Source organism: Canis lupus, chromosome 1, assembly GCF_003254725.2.
Source record: "Canis lupus dingo isolate Sandy chromosome 1, ASM325472v2, whole genome shotgun sequence".
NCBI lineage: Eukaryota > Metazoa > Chordata > Mammalia > Carnivora > Canidae > Canis > Canis lupus.
In genome coordinates, this window is record NC_064243.1 from 38,314,973 (window position 1) to 38,340,211 (window position 25,239).

General features: G+C 34.0%; 1 protein-coding gene across 4 annotated transcripts in view; it reads left to right on the plus strand.

The window, feature by feature from the left end:
* The window catches only part of STXBP5 (syntaxin binding protein 5), a 167,731-nt gene that overhangs the window by 55,336 nt on the left and 87,156 nt on the right, over window positions 1-25,239 (plus strand). For all 4 annotated transcript variants that reach the window (XM_025422509.3, XM_025422510.3, XM_049113579.1 and 1 more), the window contains exons 8-9: window positions 7,479-7,602; window positions 19,865-19,943. In XM_025422509.3, coding sequence (XP_025278294.1) covers window positions 7,479-7,602; window positions 19,865-19,943 — 203 coding nt within the window. The remainder of the gene's footprint in view (window positions 1-7,478; window positions 7,603-19,864; window positions 19,944-25,239) is intronic.

The following is a 25,239-nucleotide window of genomic DNA, read 5'->3' on the forward strand; positions in this document are numbered from 1 at the left end:
AATCAGAGCAGGTTTTAAAAATTCCCTTTTTTTGTTTTGCTTCTTATAAATTTAAATATTAACCTTGGCTTTAGCCATTATGGAGTCACAGGGAGTGGATTTATCCTCTTGCCTTAAGCAAATACACTGGAAAAATAAATAAAACAACATTTTTTAGAAATTAGCAGGTATTAAGAGCAAAAATTCCAACTGCTGGGGTGCTGTCCATTTCTGTTAGGAAGGACGTTGGGTTTCAGGTAGGTATTAAGGAGAATAATTACCGTGACTTCAAGTGCTTTGACGAAACCTCAGATGCGAGGCCTCTAGCCGAGGATCTGCAATTTCATATTGTTGGAGCCTTTGCTGTATCCCTGGGGGTTGCAGCTTTCTATGAATTTGCTGTGGCTGAACCAAGAAAGAAGGCATATGCAGATTTCTACAGAAATTATGATTCTATGAAAGATTTTGAGGAGGTAAAGAAGGCTGGTATCTTTCAGAGTGCAAAGTGAATTTGGAATATAAAGAATTTCTTTGGGTTGCGTTTCGTTGAAGCTTGTCACTGACTGTCCTGTGTTCCTGAGCTATGAAACACAAACACTGGGTTATGGAATAGTTTCTCTTAATAAACAACTAAAAAAAAAAAAAAGAAAAGAAAAAAGAACAGAGATTCCATAGAGGGGAGACAAACAAGGTAGCCATTTAGTTGCCTTAGCTTATGGCCTAGAGGTTTTCAAGGTCTCTACATAAAGGAGAAACCTAGGTGGAAGCTCAATAGTCTCTTTGGGTTGAGGAGACAGAATAGAGAAACTGGGTAAGCCAAGATATTTGTAGCCTATAAGGCACTATACCAAAGGACAGGGAACTACCTAGAGAGAGTGTTAAAAATATATAGGGAACCCCCCACCCTGAGTCTTCAGTAAATACTGATTAATGTGTGGGTGTGAGGCTTTGAAAAGATCCACTAGAAAGGAATAGGTAAAACAGTTGTCACAGCACACAAGGCCAAGAATAGCTCACATTTGCAATAGAGTGGAGAACACCTTGTAATGCACAGGACATCAGGAAGAGTACTCAGAAAGGTATTGCCTTAGTAGTGGGGCTTCCCTAACCCTACACTAAAGACTCACCTACCTGGATTAACAAAGCTTAAAAGCAAGCCTTGAGAAGTCTAAACTGTTTTCAGATAATACAACTATTCTAAAAGGTTCAAAAGTATTCTAAAGAATATAATAATAACCCACCATAAATTTCATAATAATTAGCATCCAGATAAAAATTTGAGGCATAGAAAGCAGCCAGAAAGTATGATGCAAAATAAAAAGAAAATCCAGTGAATAGAATCAAACTCAGAAATGACACATGATACAATTAGTAAACAAGTATATTAAAATAAATGTTACTAAATAGGTTCCATATGCTCCAGAAGGTAAATGAAAGCATAAACATGCTGAGAAAGGACAAGGAAGAATTGAAAAACCCAAGTGGAATCTCTAGAGATGAAGTAAAATGAGATAAAAAATACTCTCCTCAAATCAAAAGGTTTGATCTTGCAGAAGGAAAGATTGATGAACTTGAAGGCATAGCAGTGAAACTACTCAATATGAAAGATGGGCAGAAAAGGACAGAAAGAGTGAACTGTGGTTCAGCTTCAGGCAGACTAATGTTTGTGTAATAATCCCAGAAGAGGGAACATGGAAAGTATATTTGAAGAAATAATGACCTAAAGTTTTCCAAATTTGTTGAAAAATATAAACCCTATAAACTAATAGGGTGTATAGAGATCACAGAAGTTCTGTGTACTCAAAGCTGAAGGAAAATGAAGGAAAGCTATATAAAAGTACATATTTCAGTTACTTAAAATTAGAACTAGTGATACAGAAAATCTTAAAAGGCAAGCGGGGGGGGGGGGTGAAGGGAACACATTAAATACTGAGTAACAAATATAAAAATAACAGCAAATGATTTCTTTACAAACAGTGCAAGCCAGAACACACTAGAACAATACCTTTATGGTACTGAAGGAAAAAAATTGTCAACTTAGCATTTTATGTTCAAAAAATTATCTTTGAAAACAAAACAAAAATGCTTTTACACACATTAAAAACTCAAAGAATTCCTCACTTGCAGACCTTCGCAGCAAGCCACATTAAAAAGGTTTTCATGCAGTAGGCAAGTGATATAATTGGAAATATGATCTACTCAAAGGAATAAAGGACACCAGAAATGGTAGATATGTTGTAGATAGGTATAAAAGCTTTTTAATTTTTTAAATTCTCTTTAAAAGATAATCACAGGAATTAGAAGTGATAAAAATGCATTGTAAGATTTCTGACATGTAGGATTAAAATCAGACAATAGTAGCACAAAGGTCAGGAGACAGAATCTTTTTGTAAGGTTATTATACTGTACCTGAAGTGTTAGAATATTACTTGAAGGTGGACTATGATAAAGATTTATGCGATAAATCCTAAAGGAAATACAGTTACCCAAATAGGTAAGCCAAAGAGGAATATAAAATGAAATTTTAAAAATACTCAATCCATGGGCAGCCCTGGTGGCTCAGCGGTTTAGTGCCACTTTCGGCCCAGGGCGTGATCTTTGAGATGCGGAAACAAGTCCCACGTCGGGCTTCCTGCACGGAGCCTGCTTCTCCCTCTGCCTGTGTCTCGGCCTCTCTCTCTCTCTGTGTGTCTCTCATGAATAAATAATTAAAATCTTAAAAAATTCAATCCAAGGTAGGCAGAAGAGGAAAAGGGGAACAAAGAACAGATGGGGGAGATAGAAAAAAAAATAGCAGGGCAACAGATTTAGATCAGCTATGTCAGTGATCATATTAAATGCAGTCATTTAAATACCCCAAATAAATGGCAGAGATCTTCAAATTAGATCACAAAACAAGATCAGACTCTACGCTATTAGAAACCCACTTTAAATATAAAAACCCAGAAGTGTTAGCAAAAAGTAAAAGCACCAAATTAGAAGAGTGCTAAAATGGCTGTATTGATATCTGAGCACTCTCTTCAACATCAGGGTGCCATTCAAGGACATGTGGAACATTCACCAAAATGGACCTTAGTTTGTGCCATAAAATAAGTCATTATAATTTTAGAAAAATTGAAATTATTAAAAATATGTTCCTTTAATATAGAATTTTAAATTGATAAGATGATAAATTACATAGATAATTGATAGATGAAAAATCTACAAATTGAAAGTGAAACAATATAATTTTAAATGACCCATGAGTCAAAGAAGAAACAGAAAATGAAAACGTATTTTAAACTTAAAAAAAGTGGTAATATGATATGGAGGTCTATGAAATGCTACTGAAGTATTCAGTGTGGCATTAAGTGTTTGTGTTAGAAAATGAGAAGTCTCAAATCAATGGCCTCAGCTTCCACCATGAACAAGAAGAGCAAATTAAAACCAGAGTAAGCGGTAGAATGGAAATAACAAATTAATGAAATAGATATCATAAAAACAATAGTGAAAATTGGTAAACACACAGTCACAGGGATAGCAAAAAGGAGAAAAGGCATAAATTACCATAACAAGCCCGAAAAAGGAGATATTACTTCAATTTTTAGAGAAATGCAAAAAGACTGGTAAAGAAATACGTGCAATTTCATACTAGTAATTCAACAATTTAAATAAAGTGGGCAAATGCCTTACAAGACACCAAATTCCTTAAAAGTACCAAATCTCATTCGAGGAGAAATAGTTAACCTGAGTAGCTTTATATTTATTAAAGAAATTAAATTTTTAATGAAAATGTTTCCCATGAAGAAACTCCAGGCTCAGAGGGCTTTTTATTAAATAGTACTCACAGTACCCAAACTCATTCCAGAAATGGAGGAGGGCACACTTCCCAGTTCATCTTGCAAGGGCAGCATTATCTTCATATCAAAGCCTGACAAAGAAATTATAAAAAAGCTACAGACTAGTGAACAGATATGCAATAGAGAGGCAAAGTCATAAAATTTATTCTTAATAAATAATAACATAAAATGACTAAATCTTATGTTTAATAGTGCTGTGGATATAAGATCTAACTTCTAACTTCACCTGTTCTTAAGCAAACTAAGTGAAAATTTCTGGCTATATTTCTGTGAGTTCATTCATGCTCTTTTATGCTCTTGGTTCATATAAAAATGCTTTATATTTGATTCTTAATGCAGATTGCCAAGTGTGTAATTTTAGAAATTGAAGAAATTATTAATTCTCACTAGTTAGGGTTAAAACTTTAAGAGCTTCACAAAATCCCACCCCTACAACAGCCCTTCCCCCAACATTTACTTTCTACCAAGGATGTATTACTCCAGTCAAATTCATTTTTATTAAACTGGGGCAAATAGTGTTATAATATCAATTCTGAACATTTCCAATATAATAAAAGTTCTTGGTGCATTTTTAATTGTTGATTTGGTTTCTTGAGGATGATTTACATGGGTGGGAGTAATGGAAACAGAAATTCATCTTTACCCTTAACCTTTAGTTGCTTTGTGTAGCCATAGTTAGTACTTTTTGAATTGACAAACTCCCCTGGTTTTATGTCTAAATAATAGATTTTCAGTGTACTTGAATAGTATCCCTAATTTTCTACAGAAATTTTCTGCATAGGGTATTTCAATCTATATAAACTTACATTTCTGCAATGAACATTTCATTCCTTTTAGGCTATAAATAGTATTAAGATATTAGTACTCTTTTTTATAAGTAATATGTTGGCAGAAATAAAATATAGCATTATTGATGTTTTAAGACAGTAATTTAGTACTTATCAAAGCTATTTTAATGGTTACTCTTTGTCATATCTAGAGTTGATCAGTGACTTTTTTATTCTGGTTTCATGTTGTTTTTTTCTAGTAAACTGAGAAACCACAGATAGAAATATAGGTAATAAAAAAGTTCGTACATTGCTAGCTCTTGTGAGTACATTTATCTCAAAACTGTCAGTCTTTTAAAAAAGAATATTGAAATAATATGTTTAACTCACAGCATTGGACTCCTTAACAGCTTTTAAAAAATTATGTTTTATCCTATAGATACTCACTGAAGCATTTATTCCTTTAAGGTCTTTCTTTTCAATGTTTAGAGAGGTGCTTTTAATTTTTACAACAGCTTATTTTCTGTTAATTTTCTCTCTTCCTCTCCCCTCCCTCCCCTCCCTTCCCCTCTTCTCCCCTCTTCTTCCCTCTCCTCCTCTTTCCTCTCTCCCCAAGGATGAAACAGTACTTAGAAAAATGGATAATTTGTTCACATTTTCAAAATTTCTAAGAGAGTTCCATTTGGATTCTTTTTTTTAATGGAAATGGCAGTGTTTTCAGTTTATGCCTGTTAATACTTTTAAGTTATAAATCACTGAATATCCAATATATAATAATTTTGTCAACTATTTTACAAAAATGTATTATTCTATACTTATCTTAATTATACAGTATTACTGTTGTCTCCTTCCTACAATGGAAATATTAAAATGTTCATAAGTTAAAATACTAGGGCCAAGGCTGTACAATTTAATGTATTATTCAAATATACAAGAAATAATCCAGTGCTCTATGCATTTACTTTGTTATTTGATAACATGAGAATAATCAAACTAGAGTGTTTTCGATATTTCCTTTCCATGTATATGCAAGCATTATAAATTAAAATCGAAGTGTGTATTATAAAATTTTTTTCTTTTATCATTCAGTAACATTTTTCTAAAGTTTTAGGAATAGTAATTATACTAGCAATCAATATTGCTTTTGGATATAATATTAAGATCTTATTTTCTAGGGAAAGAGAAATAATTTTTGGTATAAGTCTGCTAAAAGAATGTTTATCAGTTTATGTATAATGTAGGAGTAGCTGGACTAAGATTTATATGCAGCCTTTACTATGAAGTGATTCTAATGATACTGATCAGTTTGCAGAATGAGTAAATAGGGAATTTATTTAATTTCCCCAGTAGTTTGAGTTAGTGTGATTGTAAAATTTGATAGGTAAATAGCTAGCTAGCCTGTTATCTTTCCAGAAAATTACTCTTTAAGATGCTCTTGATAAAAATAGCACAGAGCATCTTATATACTACTTTTGCCAGAGCCTAATAATGAGATGTCACAGTTTTAAAAAAGAAAGAAAATTGCAGAAATAAATCATGTATACTGCATGCAAAAGTTTATATTTGGTTATTCTTTTGTGGAGTATTTTCTGGTATTTGTTTCTCTCTGTTATCCAAAATAATTATGAACCCATTGCTCCTTATAATTAGTTAGCATTTATTTTTAGAATAATTAACAACTTAATACTATCTTAAAAGTAAATGGTACTTTTTAAACAAAAATATATGATTTTCTTTAGCAAAGTAGAAATATTCTCTATAAATATACATTTATATATGATATATTTATATGCATAAGATTAGAATGTTTTTATTTATAAATGACACTTAAGACATACTGAAGCTCTCTCTTGTATTTCCTTTATCACTTAAAAAAATATTTAAAAGCTTTGTAAAGCTCTTTAGCTCTACTCCTAGTATACAGAAATAATTTCATCTGTTAAGGCTAATAAAGGGATTATTTTAAGTTTGAGTTTGTGGAATATCGTATGTGTATCTTGGAATAAACTTATTACTGTTACAAGATTTTATTTAGGCGCTGCCTGAATGGCTCAGTTAAGCATCCGACTTTTGATTTCTGCTCAGGTCATGATCTCAGGGTCATTAGGTCGAGCTCTGAGTTGGGTTCCATGCTTAACACAAAGTCTGCTGGAGATTCTCTCTCCCACTGCCCTTCCCTTGTGCATGTGGGCAGTCTCTTTCTCTCTCTTTCTGTGTTTCTCTCTCTTTCTAAATTAAATGAATAAACCTTAAAAAAGGATTTTACTTAGAAATTTGTTAGAGATACTTTGAACTTGAAACATTGTATTAAATATTGGCATTTAGAGACTCAGCTACTTGGCTTTATCCACCTTCATTTATATTTTAAAATATCCATATTGTTTTAAATAATATAAGCGTATGAGGAACCCAAATAAATGGACATTGAACAAGATGATAGGAAATGTTGACTTGTACGAAAGTGGAATTCAGTTACATGGTTTTATACTGTACTTAGCTGTTCTGCCTTCCAGTAGGGCAACTTTTAAAGTCAGTTGACCATTAGGAACTAGAAGTGTATCAACTTGAGTTGAAAAGAAATAATTTAAAGAGCAGAAATAGGGATCCCTGGGTGGCGCAGCGGTTTGGCGCCTGCCTTTGGCCCAGGGTGCGATCCTGGAGACCCCGGATCGAATCCCACGTCAGGCTCCCGGTGCATGGAGCCTGCTTCTCCCTCTGCCTATGTCTCTGCCTCTCTCTCTCTCTCTCTATGTGACTATCATAAATAAATAAAATTAAAAAAAAATTTTTAAAAAAAAATTAAAAAAAAAAAAAGAGCAGAAATAATACTGATTGTGTATAACTTGGTATTTAGATTTTGTGTCTAAAGATGGAATTCTTCACTCTTTTATAGGCTATTCACTCGGTTGCTTGGCATCATGAGGGAAAACAATTTATTTGCAGTCATTCAGATGGCACCTTGACTATATGGAATGTGAGGTCCCCAGCTAAGCCTATGCAGACAATCACTCCGCATGGTAAGAACATATTCCTTTTGAACACTACATAAGTTGTCATGCACAATAAACTCTTGAGTTTGCATTTGGATTTATTTTTGAGGATAAGAATGAATTTTCTTTCATTTTGAGGAAATTATAAATATTTACATGTATAGAAATAAAATGTAACAACCAGGTAATAAAATCTCAACTATATTTACAATTGAAATTTCAAATTTGAACCTTGAGAAAATGGAATATTATATTCTGAATATTGTTTGTCTAGTAGTCCAGAAAGTAAATAATTTTGTGAATAATACAGAACTTGCTGTAAGCCTTTTTCATCCTAAAGTTATCAATTGCAAGTTGCTAATACACACGCACGCGCGCGCACATGCACACACACATATAACAGTGTGCGGAAACACTTTAAACTCTACAGAAGGAAAAAAAAAACAACTCTACAGAAGGTAATTTTATGCATTAAAGTATTATCTCAAAGGTCTCTAAGGATCACTCTAAGTTTAATGATTTTCCAGTAAGACTCACAGAACTCACCAAAATGGTAAAGAGCAAAAATAAGCAAAGGGAAAACATACATGCAATAAAAGTGTAAACTAACCCAGCCTCAAGCTACCAATAGTCCTCTCCCAGTAGAGTGACACAGGACATGCTTACTTCCTCTAGCAATGAGTTATTACCAGATGTGTGAGATGTTGTCTACCTTGGAAGCTCATTTGAACCCAGGAGCCCAGAGTTTTTAATTGGAATCAGTCCATGGGTACTGTCTTCTTTAGCACATACCAAAATTTCAGATTCCCAGAAGGAAAGCAGGGATTGTTCATAAATTGTTTTGTTCATACAAACAGCTTAGGCATAGTGTGCCACCCTTATCAGTCTGGAAATGGTGGAAACTATCTCAAAAGCCAGTTACCAGATGCCAACCAAGAGCTAACATTGCAAGCCAACCTTTCTAGGGATAGCAGTTTCAAGTTTGCTGTGTTTTCTGCACAAAATCTATCTATAAAACCCATAAGATTTTATTAAAGTGTTTATGAACTGATTATGAAGACCTTCCTTGAGTTTTGGATGAATCTTAGGAATTTGCATTTCTTATTAATCTGCATTCTCACTCTAAGAGATTCTTAACCAGTGAATTTAGGGAGATTAATGGAACTGTTCTTTACATTTTAGTCTATTGAAGAATATCCTTGTGGTATTGCTAATATTTCATTGTTTGCTTTAAAATTATCAGTGCCTACTTTAAAGAAAATATTGATCCATTCTGAATTATTACAACATAGAAACTAAGGAAAGATAAATCTTTAACTTTAGTATCTGTGGCATAGTGGGTTTTAAACTTTAGTATCTGTGGCATAGTGGGTTTTTAACTTTAGTATCTGTGGCATAGTGGGTTTTTAGAGTTATTTGTTTTCTAGGAAAAATAGTAATTCATAAAGCTACACATTGTGGTATACTTTACCACTGCTTTATGGGAGCAGTGATCTAGAAAAGCCCTTATTTTAAATTTGCTATGGGTCTATGCATGCATCCAGAGGATAGCCCTTACGATTAAGGTTCCAGTTTTTCTTAATATATTTTCATTCTTTATTCTGTTAGTGCCTTGTTCCCTAATTTTGTTGATATTCCTGAGAATTCCCATAAATTTTAGGATTTCCTAAGACCTCTAGAATTTAGGAATCCTGAAAACCAAAAAAGTAGATGATTAGTTTTAAAAACTTTCCAGGGTGCCTGGGTGGCTTAGCAGTTGAGTGTCTGACTTCAGCCCAGCGTGATCCTGGAGTCCCAGGATCGAGTCCCACATCAGGCTCTCTGCATGGAGCCTGCTTCTCCCTCTGTCTATGTCTCTGCGTATCTCTCTGTCTCTCATGAATAAATAAATAAAATCTTAAAAAAAAAAAAGCAAAAAACAAACTTTCACTTCAAATCCAGAAGAAAATGAACCTAGTATCAAAGGCAGTAAGAATAAATAACATTGGTTTTAGAGTTTTATCTAAATTTTATCTTTTTTTTAATGAGTATCCTTTTTTTTCTTTTGAATCATTTGAGAATAAGCTGTTGACATACTGCCCAGTCACCCCAAAATATTCCGGTATCTATTTCTTACAAACAGGAACATTTTCCTATATCACCCAGTTTTGCCTTTTATCAAAAAGGTGTATATACAGATTACATTTAGTTGTCATGTTTTGTAAGTCTCTTTCGAACTTAAACAGTTGTAGAGCTTTTTCTTGATTTTCATAACTGTCAAATTTTGAATATCTAGGTCAATTATTTTATAGAATATGTCTATGTTGGCTTTTGTCTGATTTTTTTTATGCTTAGATTCAGGTTTGTAATATCTTAGAATGATTAATACATTCTTTTTGCTGCCTCTCAAGTGGAACTTCTCTATGATTTGTCCAAATTGATGATATCTTATACTTTGATCCCTTCATTAAAGTTCTGTTAGATCTATTACGATGTTCTTTTTTGTTTGAAATTAATTACTTTTTGATTTGTATTTGTAATCAGATAAGTATTTTTATTTGAAGGAAGTACTCTGAGATTGTCAACACACTGTTCCTCCTCAAACTTTTATCCTCTGACTTTAGCACCTGTTGTTGTTTTTAGCCAGATTAATTTTACTGTGGTAATTGATAAATGGTAACTTTTCTATTTAATCTTGACCCCTTTTTGTATCAAAAAGTTAGATCTTAGAGAGCAGACTTTCAGAAGTGGAGTAAATATGTTTCTGCGGAGTTTATAGTGTATTAGCAAAGACGGTCACTAGCTAAAATGATTTTTAAACAAAGAAGACAAAGAATATTTGATTTAATATGCTTTTTTTCAAAATTGGAATCGAAACAAAAAGTAAGTAAGTTTTTTCTGTGGCAGGTGTTAAGTAGGATGGCATTTATTGCATATTTTGGTGGTCTAAAATTATAGATTATCAGATGTACTCTTTAGTTATAAAATATGAATTATTTTTGAGACTAGTAATGTTTACTGCTTATTTTTAGTGGTATGTAACCTACCAGAATTAAATGTATGTTGATAGCTGATTTCAGTGACAAAACTAAGTGCATTTTTACACATTGAAGTACAAAAATGTGTTTTTCATGCCATGACAAGATGATGTATTTTCCATACTTGTGGTATATAATTTTGGTATACTAAATGTCTGCTTTAATGGATTGAAATTTGGGGTTATTTTTTCATTACTATCTTCTGTTCTCTCTCACTTTTATTTTCTAGCAGTTATGGTAAATTACTTTAGATATACTAAAAATTGTTTCCATTTTGGATTTTTTGTTATTTAAACCCATTTAATGGTTGTTTGAGTATCTTCTGAAAAAAAAAAAATTTGTAAACGTTACCTTGATAGCCAGGAACTGATTGTACTTTAAGACTCCTCGGTACTTTATTACAGGATGTTTAGTGTTAAGAATAGTTTAAGATGTCCTTGAATAATCTGTTCAGAAAACATGTTATATCAGCCTAACATACGGTTTTAAAGCCAAAAGACTTGTGGTAAAGCCCTGATTCCATAATCCGAGTCTGTGACCTTTGGGGAAGTCACTTAACATTTCTGAACCTCAGCATTCACATCTATAAATAGAGATAATTAAACTTAGTCTTCTCGTGCAGTTGTTGTGGGAATTATTTTTATTCAACAAATATTGGATCTAACATGTAACAGGCATTGTTCTACATCTTGGATCAAATAAGCAAAATATAAGTGAAAGTACCCCAAAATTGTGATGTGCTATACATATGTGATCATAATAAACATGAATCTGGGTGTATTATTTATTTGGTAGGATAGGACTGAAAGATTGTTAGTGTTCCCCAAATAATATTTCACATACCAATTTTTCTTATTTTAATGAGTTTTTCAGTGAAAGACCATGTTAAGGCAAAAGATTTGGAAATGCTGAATTAAAGGTGAACATTTTCTTCATTGTAAGACTTCTTAACTTTTAATGTGTACTATGAATTTATTTTGTGTCGCTTTTCACAAACTTACTGCTTTAGTGTCTTTTATTTGGAGAACATCTTGTGGTTCCCCAGTGCTCTATGAAATACACTTTTGAGGAATGATGGCCTTGAACTATAATTGAATCATAAGAGAGTTCTCCAGATTTTTTAGCTATGTTGAGTTTACCCTTGGATGACATCTTGCATTGCTAAAGTTGTTTGATAGCAAACTCTCATTCTGAGGGGCAGAGCATTTATCTAGATAGTGATGATAAAGTAGCCAGCATAAGAAAATAATTTGAATTCATTTAAGATAATTGTTTGATATAATATTGGATTTTATAATGCATATAAAGATGGTTGATAGCTGTATTTTTTCAGAAAGGTTTCATTTGTGTGTCTGAAATACTTTACAGGTGATTTTTTTTTTTTTTACTAACTACAACACTGATAGCTCTCTTTAATCTAGTTTTTATGAATATCAGAGAACATTTCCCTGGCACTGTAACAACCTGGAATGTAAATAGCTTTGCTATGTGTAGAAATACTTTGTGGAGACAATTACTATTCTCTGGGATTCTAGTTTCACCATCAATAAAATGGTAGAATTGAACAAGGTGATTTTTAAGATCTAAAGTTTTGTGAATGTTTGCACATATTGGAAATTAAGTAGGATTTGTTCCATCTATTGACTGCAAAGTCGTTTCATCTTGGTGGGCTATAAATGTTGTATTTCTGTGTGGTAAGCCTATGGGTGAATTCTGCTTCTCTCTCTTGACCTGTTTCTCTTCTCTGACAAATTTTCATAATTTAGGAGGGAAGAACTTGATAGTCCTGGCATGGCTCATATATTTACCCTGAAGCAGTCATCATGGTTCAGTGATATACTGGCTCAGGGCACCACAGGATCTTCCCTGTAACCCTGGGTATGTGTGTGTCAGTGTGAGATTTTTCTAATTGTCGTCTTCACCAACATCAGATGATTCTCAAAGGAAATGGAGGTGACAGATCATCAAAATCAATAGGTGCCCATTAAAGGAAAGGACAGTTTAAAACTTAGTTGGAGCTTATTCATCATATGATTAATCTGCTTATTAAGGAATAAACAAGATTGAAGAGCTTTAATTCCATTAAGTGTCTCACTGAAAAAGAAATTTTACAGAAGTAAAAGTCAACATAATAATTTAAAAATGTGACATAAAAATACTATTAATCCATTTTTAAGATTCACCTGAAGCATAAAAAATCCAATACATAATAAAACCATACTGCAGTTTTTTATATAGTTTGTTACAAAGTTTTCCTCAGTTTTTGAATTTGAAAGGGTTTACCAGACTCTACAGAACAGACTCAAATAAAGCTTTTATTTAAAGGCAAAGGATGTCCTCCAGCAGGAGAAACATAATGTAGGTAAGCATTTTGAGAGACATATCCTATATGCAAGCTCCCACAGACACTTATATGTATACAAGGATTGTGCTGAATCTCCAGCTTCAGCTACCAAGATCTAGCTTCTGAGGATCTCAGTTTCCCCTTTCAGTAATCAAGCCAGTCTTGTCACACCAATTAGGCCAGCTACCCAGCATCAATAAAACTGTTACACAGGGAATCACCAGGGGGAGATTTGGGAGTTTGAGACCTTGAACATATCATAAATCCCATTGCCTTTGGCCAAGAGTTTAAAACCAGGTATCCAGGTATCTCTAGTCCAGCTATAAATCAACTCTGTCGTCACAATTATTACATAAAGAACACCCTCCTCATTTCAGATTAGTATTTTAACAATGTCATTCTCCAGTTTGAATCATTTTATTTTCAACATCATTATTCAGTAGAAAAATAAGGCAAACTACATGTGTAATTGTAAATTTAATTATATGAATAGCAGTTTAAAAAGGTAAAGTTAGTTTTAGTAATAAATATTTAACTCAAAATATGCAAAATATCATTTAAACATCTAATCAACTTACAGACTTGAGATATTTCACTTTCTTTTTTTGTACTCTTTGAAGTCTGTGTACTTTATACTTATGCTGCATCTTGGACCAGCTACATTTATAGTGCTCTATAGCCATGTGTGAGTGCTGGCTACCATACTGGATAGGCAGCTCTCGACTGAAAACATAATTGCTGTGTAACAGCCTTATCAGTTAGAAAAGTGTTCTACATTCTAAATATCAAAGTTAAAAACAAAGGAAATACTTGTTTTCGTCAGTGATCCTCAGTCATTTTTAGTGCATCTTCACTCATTCAGTAGACACTTATTGAACAACCCCTATGTACACAAGATTAAATACTGGAAGTATATTCCCCTTGAAGAACTTAAAGGTCCAGTGGATGAAAATGATCTATTAACAGATTACTAAAATACATACTATAAGTGCTGATAAAGGCATAAGTTATATGGAAACAGAATTGGTGGGTATGTTTTGGGGTGAACGACGTAGGAAGATTTCACAAAATCAGGTTATATGAGCTTGGTCTTAAAGGATGAGTGGGGTGTGATAAGCTGGGAAAGAGCAGAGCGAGGTTATTTTAGTCAGAAGGTACAATGACATAATCAAAAGTAGAGTATTCTTGGAAAACTGCTAATAGTTTAGTATGGCTAGAATTTAAAATACCTTTGGGCAAGATGCAGGAAACGAAGGCAGAACTGTATATGGGGGCAAGAATATATATCATAGTATGCTAAAGTGTGTGGACTTTGTGATGAAGACCTAAATGATTTTACAATGAGAAAAACAATTTTTATTTTGGAAATACTGCTTTGATGGTAGTGCATCAAGTGAGCTGAGGCAGAAGAGGGAGACTAATTAAGAAACTTTTGTAAACAATAAATGAATTGTTCACAGTAAATTATTGTGAACAATATGTTTTGTAAACAATAAATGTAAACAATCATAACAGGACTGAGGCTAATTATTTTGTGGCTGGATGGTTTATAGGAATGGGAAGCAGGGCATAGTAAAGATAAAAAATCAGGTGTGACTTGCAGGTTTGTATGATTTATTAAGTTGTTTTATAAGTAACCATCTCTTTTCAACAACTTACCAATGTAGTTCACAGGTATTTGAACAAGCACAAATTGAATAAGGACAGGATTTTGCTGCCCAGGTAACATAGCAAGTAAGAAGTAAAATGACATCTAGTGGTGAAATCAGGTGATCCTCTGAACATCCTTTAATTTACATATGCTTTATAAAATCTTAGCTAGTGCCTTATTACTTGATTTGACTTAGAAAATGGTTAGTATAGGATTACAGATAAATAAATTTGCCTTTCTGGAATGTAAGCAATAATCAGTGACATAATTTTAAAAATCTGAATTGAAATAAATCAGATTATGCTTATCACAAGGACTCATTAATTTCTAAGCAAGATTCATGAAAAAGATCACTATAAAAACTGCAGCGTTTCTGATTTACAGAGTTAATAAAACTCTCTTGGCATCCTTGTAGGGGGCAGGAAGAAAGTTTACTTACAAAGAAATAAAAATCAGACTGGCTTTAAACTTTATTATAAGTTTAAATGCTAGACATAGGAGAGGGAACATAGAGGACTAAGCAAGATAAAAGCTAAGAGTTTTGTACTTAGGTTTTATGCACGATACACAAGCTCAAACTTGTAAAGATTTAGTAGATATACCACCCAATGCCCTTCTTTAAAAATTGTTCTAGCCACTGAAAGATTGGTGGTGAATATTGGAAGAAGTGAAATTGGGTTATAACTGAATAGTTGTTTATATCATGAGGCAAATACACAAAAAATAACTTTTGAAAATAAATATATAAAATGTATGTCTGTAATCTCAAGTTCTATCAGTCTGACCCTTCCATTAGAGCATTGGATAATAGATGGAGAATAAAGGCCTGATGCCGGCTTTCAGAGCAAATATCTAAATTCTTCTGAAAGCTCACATATTTCTGAATAGATTGAAATAGTGGTTGAAATTCTGTGTTCTTTGTAGGGTTATGAGGGACTACGTTTCAGATTTTTTTCCTACTTTGTTTTTTTCCTCAATTTCTTCTCCCCTGTCAACAAACCAGTGTTCTCTGCCAGCAGTCCTTTCCAGTCCCTTGATCTGCTGGTCTCATTCTATCATTATACACTTTGATTTTTGTAAATTAGGATTCTAGAGGTTCGAGTTTCATTGTACTGTCATTTCATACAGAGGGGAAGAGATGATCCCCTGGGATCTTTCTTTTTTTTATTATTTATTTATTCATGAAAGATACAGATAGAGAGGCAGAGACACAGGCAGAGAGAGAAGAAGGCTCCATGCAAGGAGCTGAACGTGGGACTCGATCCCGGGTCTCCAGGATCATACCCTGGGCTGAAGGCGGTGCTAAACCACCGAGCCCCCCCGGGCTGCCCTCCCCTGGGATCTTGAAGCAGTATTAGATACTCTAATATCAGTTGACAGGTGTGAGTTTATAAAAATTTAATGTAATAAGGATGACATTTTGTATCAACGGGGAAAGCAGTCATGCGTTCAATAAGTATTGGTGGCAGGTGCATACCTCTGTCACAACTCTTCAAACTCTCACATTTTAAATATGTGCACTTTATTGTCTAGCAATTGTAGTTCAGTAGAACTATAAAAATAGCTCTGAAATTATTAGAGGAAAAATACCTTCCCGGTGCCAGAATATACTTCAGAAAATAATTAAATGTAAAAAGTGAAACTATAAAGCAATTTTAAGAAATTACACAAAAAATTTAAATAATTTTGTCATGCAGAAGAATTTACCAATAAGCATGAAACCAAGAAGGGGAATGACAAAAAAGGGCTGATAGCTTTTTCATACATATACATACATATTATTCATAAATAGAACCATATCTCACCAGTCCCTTCTCCCTCAGCCTTCCCCCACATTAGCAGCCCAGTGACCAAGTGCACTGTCTCAAAAATCTTACAGGTATTCTTCAAATATATATATATTTAAACATATATGTGTAAACATATATATAAACATGTATTAATATATACATATATATGTATACATATATATACATTAATTATAATTAATGTATATATTAATACACACATATAAACAGAGGTTTTGCCATTGTTTTGCATGAAATGGAATTAATCTTTTTTGTATGTTTTCTTAATCCACTCTACTTGAGGGGATTCCCTTCATGTCATCAAGTATACCTCTGATTCCTTCATTTTAATGGTAGTATAGTAGCCAATTGTTTGTTTCCCAGTTTTTCACAAAGTGTTCAGCCATTTCAAAGTAAAGGCATGTACTTTATCTTCAGTTCTTGATCCCTACTAGTTATGCTGTCATTGCCATCTTATACATTATTTGATAGGCATTGGTCCTTTAGTTTCTATAAAATAAATGCATAGTAGTAGAATTGCTCTTCCTAAGAATTAGAGTTTTAAGTATTTTTGTTTATAATTAATGTTCTGAGACTGCCTTCCAAAGAGACTGTATCCTTTGCACATTTCTTTCAGCCATGTGGGAGTACCTCTTGTACAGTGTTCCTGCCAGCTGCCCCTTTTACTTTCGGTATTTTACTTTTCTTTTTTTAACTTCTTCATTGCTAAAGGTTTCATAGTTGACCAGAGAGGAACTTTCTTCTTAGGTATTTTCTGGGCATGCACACAACCTTGCACGTGTGTGCAACCATATAGTCCTGGAGTATGTTCAGTTTTTCAGGTATTTTTTTTTTTTAATTCTTGCCCAGACTCTTATATTCACCTGAAACCACAGCCCTCCCAGCTATGATACTGCCATCAGGTTGCTATTTTTTTCTATGATACCCTGGAAGTGTAAGGCCTTTTATCTCTGAGCTGATGTCCATGTCCAATGAAATTGCCACAACACCTTGGGAATAGAGGTTTCCAGAAGCTGCAAGTTGGGACAAAATATTGATTGTGGCCTAGGGAAGCTGTTTGTTTGTTTTTTTGTTTGTAAGATTTTATTTATTTATTCATGAGAGACACACAGAGGAGGAGACATAGGCAGAGGGAGACACAGGCTACCTGTGGGAAGCCTGATGTGGAACTCCATCCCAGGCCCAGGATCACAACCTGAGCCAAAGGCAGACACTCAACCACTGAGCCACCGAGGTGCCCCACGGGAAGCTGGTGTTAACGGAACTGCAAAAAGAAAAAAATCTCAGATTTCTGTTGACTAATACTAATGTATTTTCACATCTGCCTAGACACCTAACTGGGGAATGAGGAGGATGGGCATAACCCTCATCAAAATATCCTGGTCCCCCCATCTTACCAAGCTTCAGTCATTTCCTTTGGGTAGATAATGTTCCACTTGTTTTGTGACTTCAGTTTATTTTCAGAGTTCTCAAGTGGTTAACTTTAGTTGTTTTACTAGTATATCAATTTTTGTGAGAGAGCAAGTTGACTGAGGTCCTTACTTTGTCATTCTGGAAGTCTATTCCTTTCCTAAATTCCTTAGCTATTCATAGTTAGTGAGTCCACCATGTGAGCACTAAGGTTGTTTTCTGCAAATCCAAGAAAAGCTGTTAGAATTCTAATTACATTAAATTTGTGAGTTAATCTTAGAAGAATTGACATTTAGGATTTTAAATCTTCTTAACTTGAAATTTAAGATTGATGAAGACTTGATTATTTAAATTTATATTTCTATGCAGTTTTTTTCCCCCAAAATTTTATTTATTCATGAGAGAGAGAGAGAGGCAGAGATGCAGTCAGAGAGAGAAGCAGGCTCCCCGTAAGGAGCCCAGTGTGGGACTCAATTCCGGACCCCAGGATCATGCCCTGAGCCAAAGGCAGGCGCTCAACCGCTGAGCCACCCAGGCGTCCCTTCTGTGCAGTTTTAAAAAATTTCTAAGAATTCAATCATAAGTGACTCTAGGAAAGATGTTTGCAACATGTGATAGATACTGTATTAATGACCTTTGAATATAAAATTTATTTTTAAATGTAAATGAGATAATATACAAGATAGGTGAAGGGCATAAGCCATTTTTAAAAGAAGATATATAGATGATCACAAAGTTGAAGAATGGTCAATTAGAGATTAAAACAGTACAGCATCATTAAAATTAAATACCTTTCCCACTTAACAACAACAACAACAACAAAAGTAGCATATTTAGGAAGAATGTGTCAAACTATGGTCTTAACACAGCTGATGGAAGTATGAATTGGTACAACCTGTTTGGAATACAATTTGACCCAGATATCCCTTTTCCTAAGAATTAGTCCTAAAGATAAATCATTAATTTATTTACTTATTAAATAGTTACTTAGTATCTTTTTTTTTTTTTTAAAGATTTTATTTATTTATTCATGATAGTCACACAGAGAGAGACAGAGAGGCAGAGACACAGGCAGAGGGAGAAGCAGGCTCCATGCACCGGGAGCCCGACATGGGATTCGATCCCGGGTCTCCAGGATCGCGCCCCGGGCCAAAGGCAGGCGCCAAACCGCTGCGCCACCCAGGGATCCCAGTTACTTAGTATCCACTGATATGTCAAACAATGTTTGTCACCAGGGATGACAAACAGAAAGCATATATACACTTAAAAACTTTGCAGTATGGAGTTTACATTCTTATTGGTGAGGCAGGCAACAAACAATAACATTTAAATAAAAGTTTATTAGAATGAGTGAGGTTTATTATGGTGGGAGAGAAGCTGAGAAGGAAGTATTGGGATAGGGCATGCATTTGGGATCTCCAGGAATAATGTATTAATGTTAAGAATGATTAATTTTTAAAAATAAAGATATGTTTTATTTTCTTTATATTTTTCTGAGTTTCTACGATGAACATGCAGAAATAGCAAAAATCAAACTTATTTTAAATAATAAAATTCTTTGGCTGTATGAGTTTCTGACATTTTATAGAGGTTGGTTTATTTATCAGTCTTTTTGGACATTACAATGGGTAGGTTTTACTTCAGGAGAATAAATATAAATGAAGTTATTAACATAGGGTTTAATTTTGCAACCTATCACACTTGGGTGAAAAATATTATTTAGATTTGTTTTTCTCAAATCTAGCTATTTTAGAACTTCATTTAGAACACTGAAATGAATGCTCATCTGCAGTTAACATTGGGAAGGCTGTCAGTTTCTTTTACAAGAATTTTGTCACATAAAGATCATTACTATTACTCATTTACTTTTCAGCACTGAATTTCAAACAGATTTACTTATTTTCAATATTTTGTTATTAAATACTTCTTTCAAAATCATTTAAAAATGTTTCATGGTGGATTTTATTATATTTTACTTTCATTTTTTATATAAACTATCAATGTGAGAATTTAGAGTAACTTAGAATTTTAGAATTTAATGCAGGAAAATATATTTTAGGAAAACAATTAAAGGATGGGAAGAAGCCAGAACCATGCAAACCTATCCTCAAGGTGGAGTTCAAAACGACTAGATCTGGGTAAGATTTTACTTCATTGCCAATATTCATTGTATATAATTACTCAAATAGCACTGAAGGCAATTTTGTCACTATGTTATAAAGTCTACTTTAGAATGGTCTAGCCCAGTCTTAAATTTTATGCATTCTTTATTTAATGAAATAACTAAAAGTGGTAAATTAAGGATAAAGTATATCTTTGTATTCTCTGTCTTTAATAGTTTTATAATGTATCTTGGAAGGTTTGAATAATCTTTCTTGTCAAATGTTATACATTCTGTTAGATTAGTCTTCAGTAACAGTGGTGTTTATTCACTACTGTAAATTGTGGGATAAGTGGTGAAAAAAGTTTTAAAACAAACTATTTATGTTAGGGGTGTTAATTATGAAAGTCAGATGTATTCTTCAAAAATTAAATCTCATAAGAATATTTGGCAATTATAAAAATATATACATCTTAATATTGAAGTTTATCAGTTATATTTTATATTTTTATATGTACCAAATATTTAAAAATATAACAAAGGAAAAATTGTAAATGTTTTTTGAAAATGCCACGTTTCATTAACCCTAAAAGAAGCATTTTATCTGTGCTCTGGTTCTCTGGGAAAACTGTGTGGTTTTATTTACTATAGCTGTGTAAGAGAGTGAATTTATGTATATAGATAGTGCATCGGTTCTCGGATTGTGGTCCTTGGGCCAGCAGCATTAACTAAGAACTTACTAGAAATGCAAATTCTTGGACTCCACCCGGGACCTTCTGAATCAGACACTGTGGCTAGAGCCAACCACTCTGTGTTTTACTTAGATCCACAGAAGTTTCTGATGCATGGAAGTTTAGGACCACTGATAACATGTTTTTTATATCAATTGATGACCACTGGTTGTTATAACTGGCCCACTTCCCTTTTATATTTGCCCTTGTTCTAAACATACTCATTTCAGCTGTATTCTCATTTGAGAAAAGACAGTAGGTTAAAGAATCATTAAGATTGCTATTATTTGTCCTTGATCCTTATTAGCCTTCTGGGATTCAAAAGATCTACTGTTCAGACAAGCAGTTGAATGAACTTCAAAAGGAATGGCATCTGTTTAATTGACTGTGGCTCCCTCACTCTGTAACCTTTGGCATAGAGTTATTTGAGGTCTTTGTGCTTCACTTTCCTCAGTTATGACATGAATATGAGAATAGGTTAGAAGGTTGCTGTGATGATTTAAGTGAAACAGTCATGTATTGAAAACATTTTACAGAGTGCCTGGTACATAATAAACTTTCTATACATAGTTCTTCTTACTGTTTCCAGGAAACTTCCTACTACCAATTGATTTTTCTTTTGCCATAATTTGTTGCATGGCAAAGGAATGTAAGTAGGAAAAGTAATAATTGCAAAAAAAAAAAAAAAAACCTTGGGGGGAAACTGGAAAAAACCTTGTGTTTCTGGTTTATAATATAGCATCAAAGGAATTGTCCAAACATTTAAATTAACAGTGTTTACTGTCTTCTGAAATACCAGTTCATTTTAAAAATACTGATTGGCAACAACGGTGGAGGTCCAGGAAGATCTTTTTTTTTTTTTCTCTCTCTCTGTTCCTGTTTTCAATTCTTATGAATGGTAACATTTATGTTTTCAGTTTCTTCAGGATGGTGGCAATATTTTTTCTTTCATAAGATCAGACATGAGAAAAAAAAAAGTCTAGCTCTTTTGCATGCGTTTGTAGATACCTTTAAATAGATCGATAGGATCACTGAGAACAATTTTCACTGCTTTCCAATTTTTTCCTCTTTTTTTTTTTTTTTTTTTTTACCGGGGAGAGGAAATTCAGTAAATTAAAAGGTTCTCTTTTTCACCGTGGTCTCTTTCCTTGAGATAGTTCCCTAGAATTCCAGTGTGTAGCCAACCTTGAGAACTACCGCAACCCCCATTCTGCCTATAATGAAATCACTTTCAGTTAGAGAAGCTAGTCAGTTCTCAACTTTTCCTGTTTCTAGCAAGTGTCATGGGCAGGTGCCAACTAAAGGGATTCAGGTTGGTAATAGGTAACGTTGGCAAACTGCCAGATTTTATTAGATGAGCCTGCCTTCCCTCCTCAAGATCTTCTGCATTTTCTTTTTTTTACCTAGAAATTATTCTAGGCGGAGACTCCCTTTCATCCTTTATAGCTTAGCAATAATATCATAGCTTTGAGGATAGTTTGGCCATGTTTTCTAGATTGGGTCCCCAGTAATATAGTCTCAAAGCATGTTATATATTTCCCTTCTAGAATTTGTACTTGTCATTAATAATGAAATTATTTGTTGATTGCGTGCCTTCCCCTTTAGATACTAGCTCAGTGAAAGCATGAGACATACCTGTCTCATTTCTAATTGTCCAGGCATAGTGTTACTTAATATATGGGAAACAGGCTGGTGTTTAGAAAAGTGCAGCCATGAAGAATTAGCAGTTATAGGTTAATAATAACATAAAATTTATCTCTGATGGAAAGGTACACTCGGACAAAAATATGGAATCAAGATACTGTGCCTAACTTTTATTTTCTAGTAACATAAAAGCATATATTACACTGAGAGAGACCAGATTTTTCCCTTCTATAGTGAACAATGACAGTATAATTAACATAGCATTTAAATAGCACTTTTATTAAAGATAGGGAACTATTCTTTATAGGCCAGTTTTTAATAAAAAGTCAAAAGTTAAATGTTAAGTCAATTCTGTTGAAGTTGTTTTTTTGAAAAAATTCATGTGACCCAGGTGTGAAGTGCTCCAACGAATGGTGGTTGAGAAAATGATTAAGAGTGAATCCCTCCCCCCCAAAAAAAGAGAGTGAACTCCAGAGCCAGCCAATCTGGGGTTAATCCTTCCTCAACTGCCTGCTCGTTGTGCCATCTTGGACAAATCAGCAAGCTTCCTGTGCTTGTTTCTACCTTAGAGATTGTTATGAAGATTAAGCAAATATAAGAAGCACTTGGAACATACTCTTTCTTCCATTTTTCTCACATATCACTTGTCTCAAAACAGCATTTAATAACCCCTGACAAATATCTAAAATGCAGTTATTCTCTAATTTTCCTTTCACAGAGCGGATGTACAAAGTGCAATGTTGACAAAATTATAATAACTATGGAACTTCACTAATATTCTTCCCTGGATTGAGAGTTCTCTTATTCTGAGAAACATTATGATTTAGTGCAGTATTTATTTGACACACAACATTACATTAATTTTGGTTGTACAACATAGTGATTCAACAACTCTTTGCTTTATGCTGTGCTCACCTCAAGTGTAGCTACCATCTGTCACTATACAGTGCTATCACAGTACCAACGACTGTAGTCCACATGCAGTACCTTTCATCCCTGTGCCTTACTCATTCTATAACTGGAAACCTGTATTGCCCACTCCCCTTCGCTCATTTTGCCTATTCCCTCACCCTCTGATTTTTTGTTTTTAGATATTAAATGTGATCTATAAATGAGTTTTGAAAATACTTTTGTTGGTTGTGACATCAATTTTTAACATATAAACTAGAATAAGAAAGAGTGCACTGCACATTTTAAGGTTAAGTACTGGTTTATGAAACTTGTTCATTTGTATGTACTTACATTTCTGTATACCGTACCATGAAATAAAATATACTTCTTACTATGAGTCATGATCATCCTATTTGAGAGCCCCAAATTTAGTGGAAATAACTGAGGCTTTGGATTTTTAGACTTAGGTTCAAATCCCATTCTGCCACTCAGACAACTGTGTTGTCTTTCGCAAGTTGCATAACATCATTGAAAATCTGTCCTTACCTCAGTGAAATAGGGGTAGCAGTTACCACTTAATAAAATAGTTGTAAAGACCTGAAAGAAAAATATAACGTGTCTGGCACGTGGTAGATGTTTGGTAAATTGTAGTTCCTTCTTTCCTCCACTGCTACATTTTTCATTTTGCTATTAGACTGCATAAGAAGTTACAGGCAGGGCCAAATTTTCAACAAGAATCAACTTGGGAGAGAGTCATGTTTTCAAACAGGTATTCACTTGAACTCCTTAGAGTTTTACACTAGAGAGCACTGGAAGTTAGTATCTTTTTTTGTTTTTATTTAAAGATTTTATTCATTTGAGAGAAAGAGAACACACATGAGTAGGGGAAGAGGCAGAGGGAAAGGGAGAGACCTCAAGCAGACCCTATGCTGAGCAAGTCTTGATCCCATAACCTTGAGATCATGATCTGAGCCAAAAACAGAAGCAAGACCCTCAACTGACTGAGCCACCCAGGCACCTTGTAAGGTAGCATCTTTTAAGAAATGGACTACCATTCAAGAAATTACCGATTTGTGGGGAGCATCTCTGGGAACCTAAAAGTAACTATTATCACAATTAAAAATGGCAGTTTAGTCACATTTGGGAACCATGTCTAAGATTAATTTATTCCCTTCTACTTTTTTTTTTTTAAGATTTCATTTATTTATTCATGAGAGACACAGAGAGAGAGGCAGAGGGAGAAGTGGGGCACCATATTGGGGGCCTGATGTGGGACTTGATCCCAGGACCCTGAGATCATGACCTGAGCCAAAGGCAGACACTCAACCACTGAGCCACCCAGGTGCCCCTACTCCTTTTCCTTATAACACATACTATGACAAACCATTTGTGTATAGGCCCAGAAAGTAAATATTTCAGGCTTTGCAAGCAGTATAGATTTTAATTGGCAGCTACCCAACTCTGCTATTATTACCCAAAAGCAGCCATAGATAACTCATAAATGAAAAAAATGCAGCTGTGTTCTAATAAAACTTTATTTATAGACACTGAAGTTTGAATATCCTTTAATTTCCTGTATCATGAAATATTTTGTGTATTTTTTTCCAACTATTTAAAAATGTAAAAGTCATTTTTAGTTTTCAGGCCATACAGGCAAAAATAGGAAGTGGGCCATAGTTTGCTGATCCCCCTCGATAAGCACACATGTACGTGAACATAATAATATATTTAAGTTTATCTGTGAGCAAAGGTTGCTCTCTGCCCCCAGCCCCATGATGCCTAAATTTGTTTTTAGTAGATGATTTAATTTCATATGTGCACTAAAAGCTATAGGTGGATTTCCTATTCTTTTATAAAGAATATGAAAAAAACATCTGGGGAGCTTGTGGCTCAGTCAGTTAAGCATCTGACTCTTGATTTTGGCTCAGGTCATGACCTCAGGGTAGTGAGCTTGAGCTCCATGGTGGTCTTTGTGCGGGGTGATTCTCTCCCCCACTCCACCCCAGCACTGCTGGCACAAGCACGTGTACACTCACTCACTGTCTCTCTCAAAAAAAATTTTTTTGT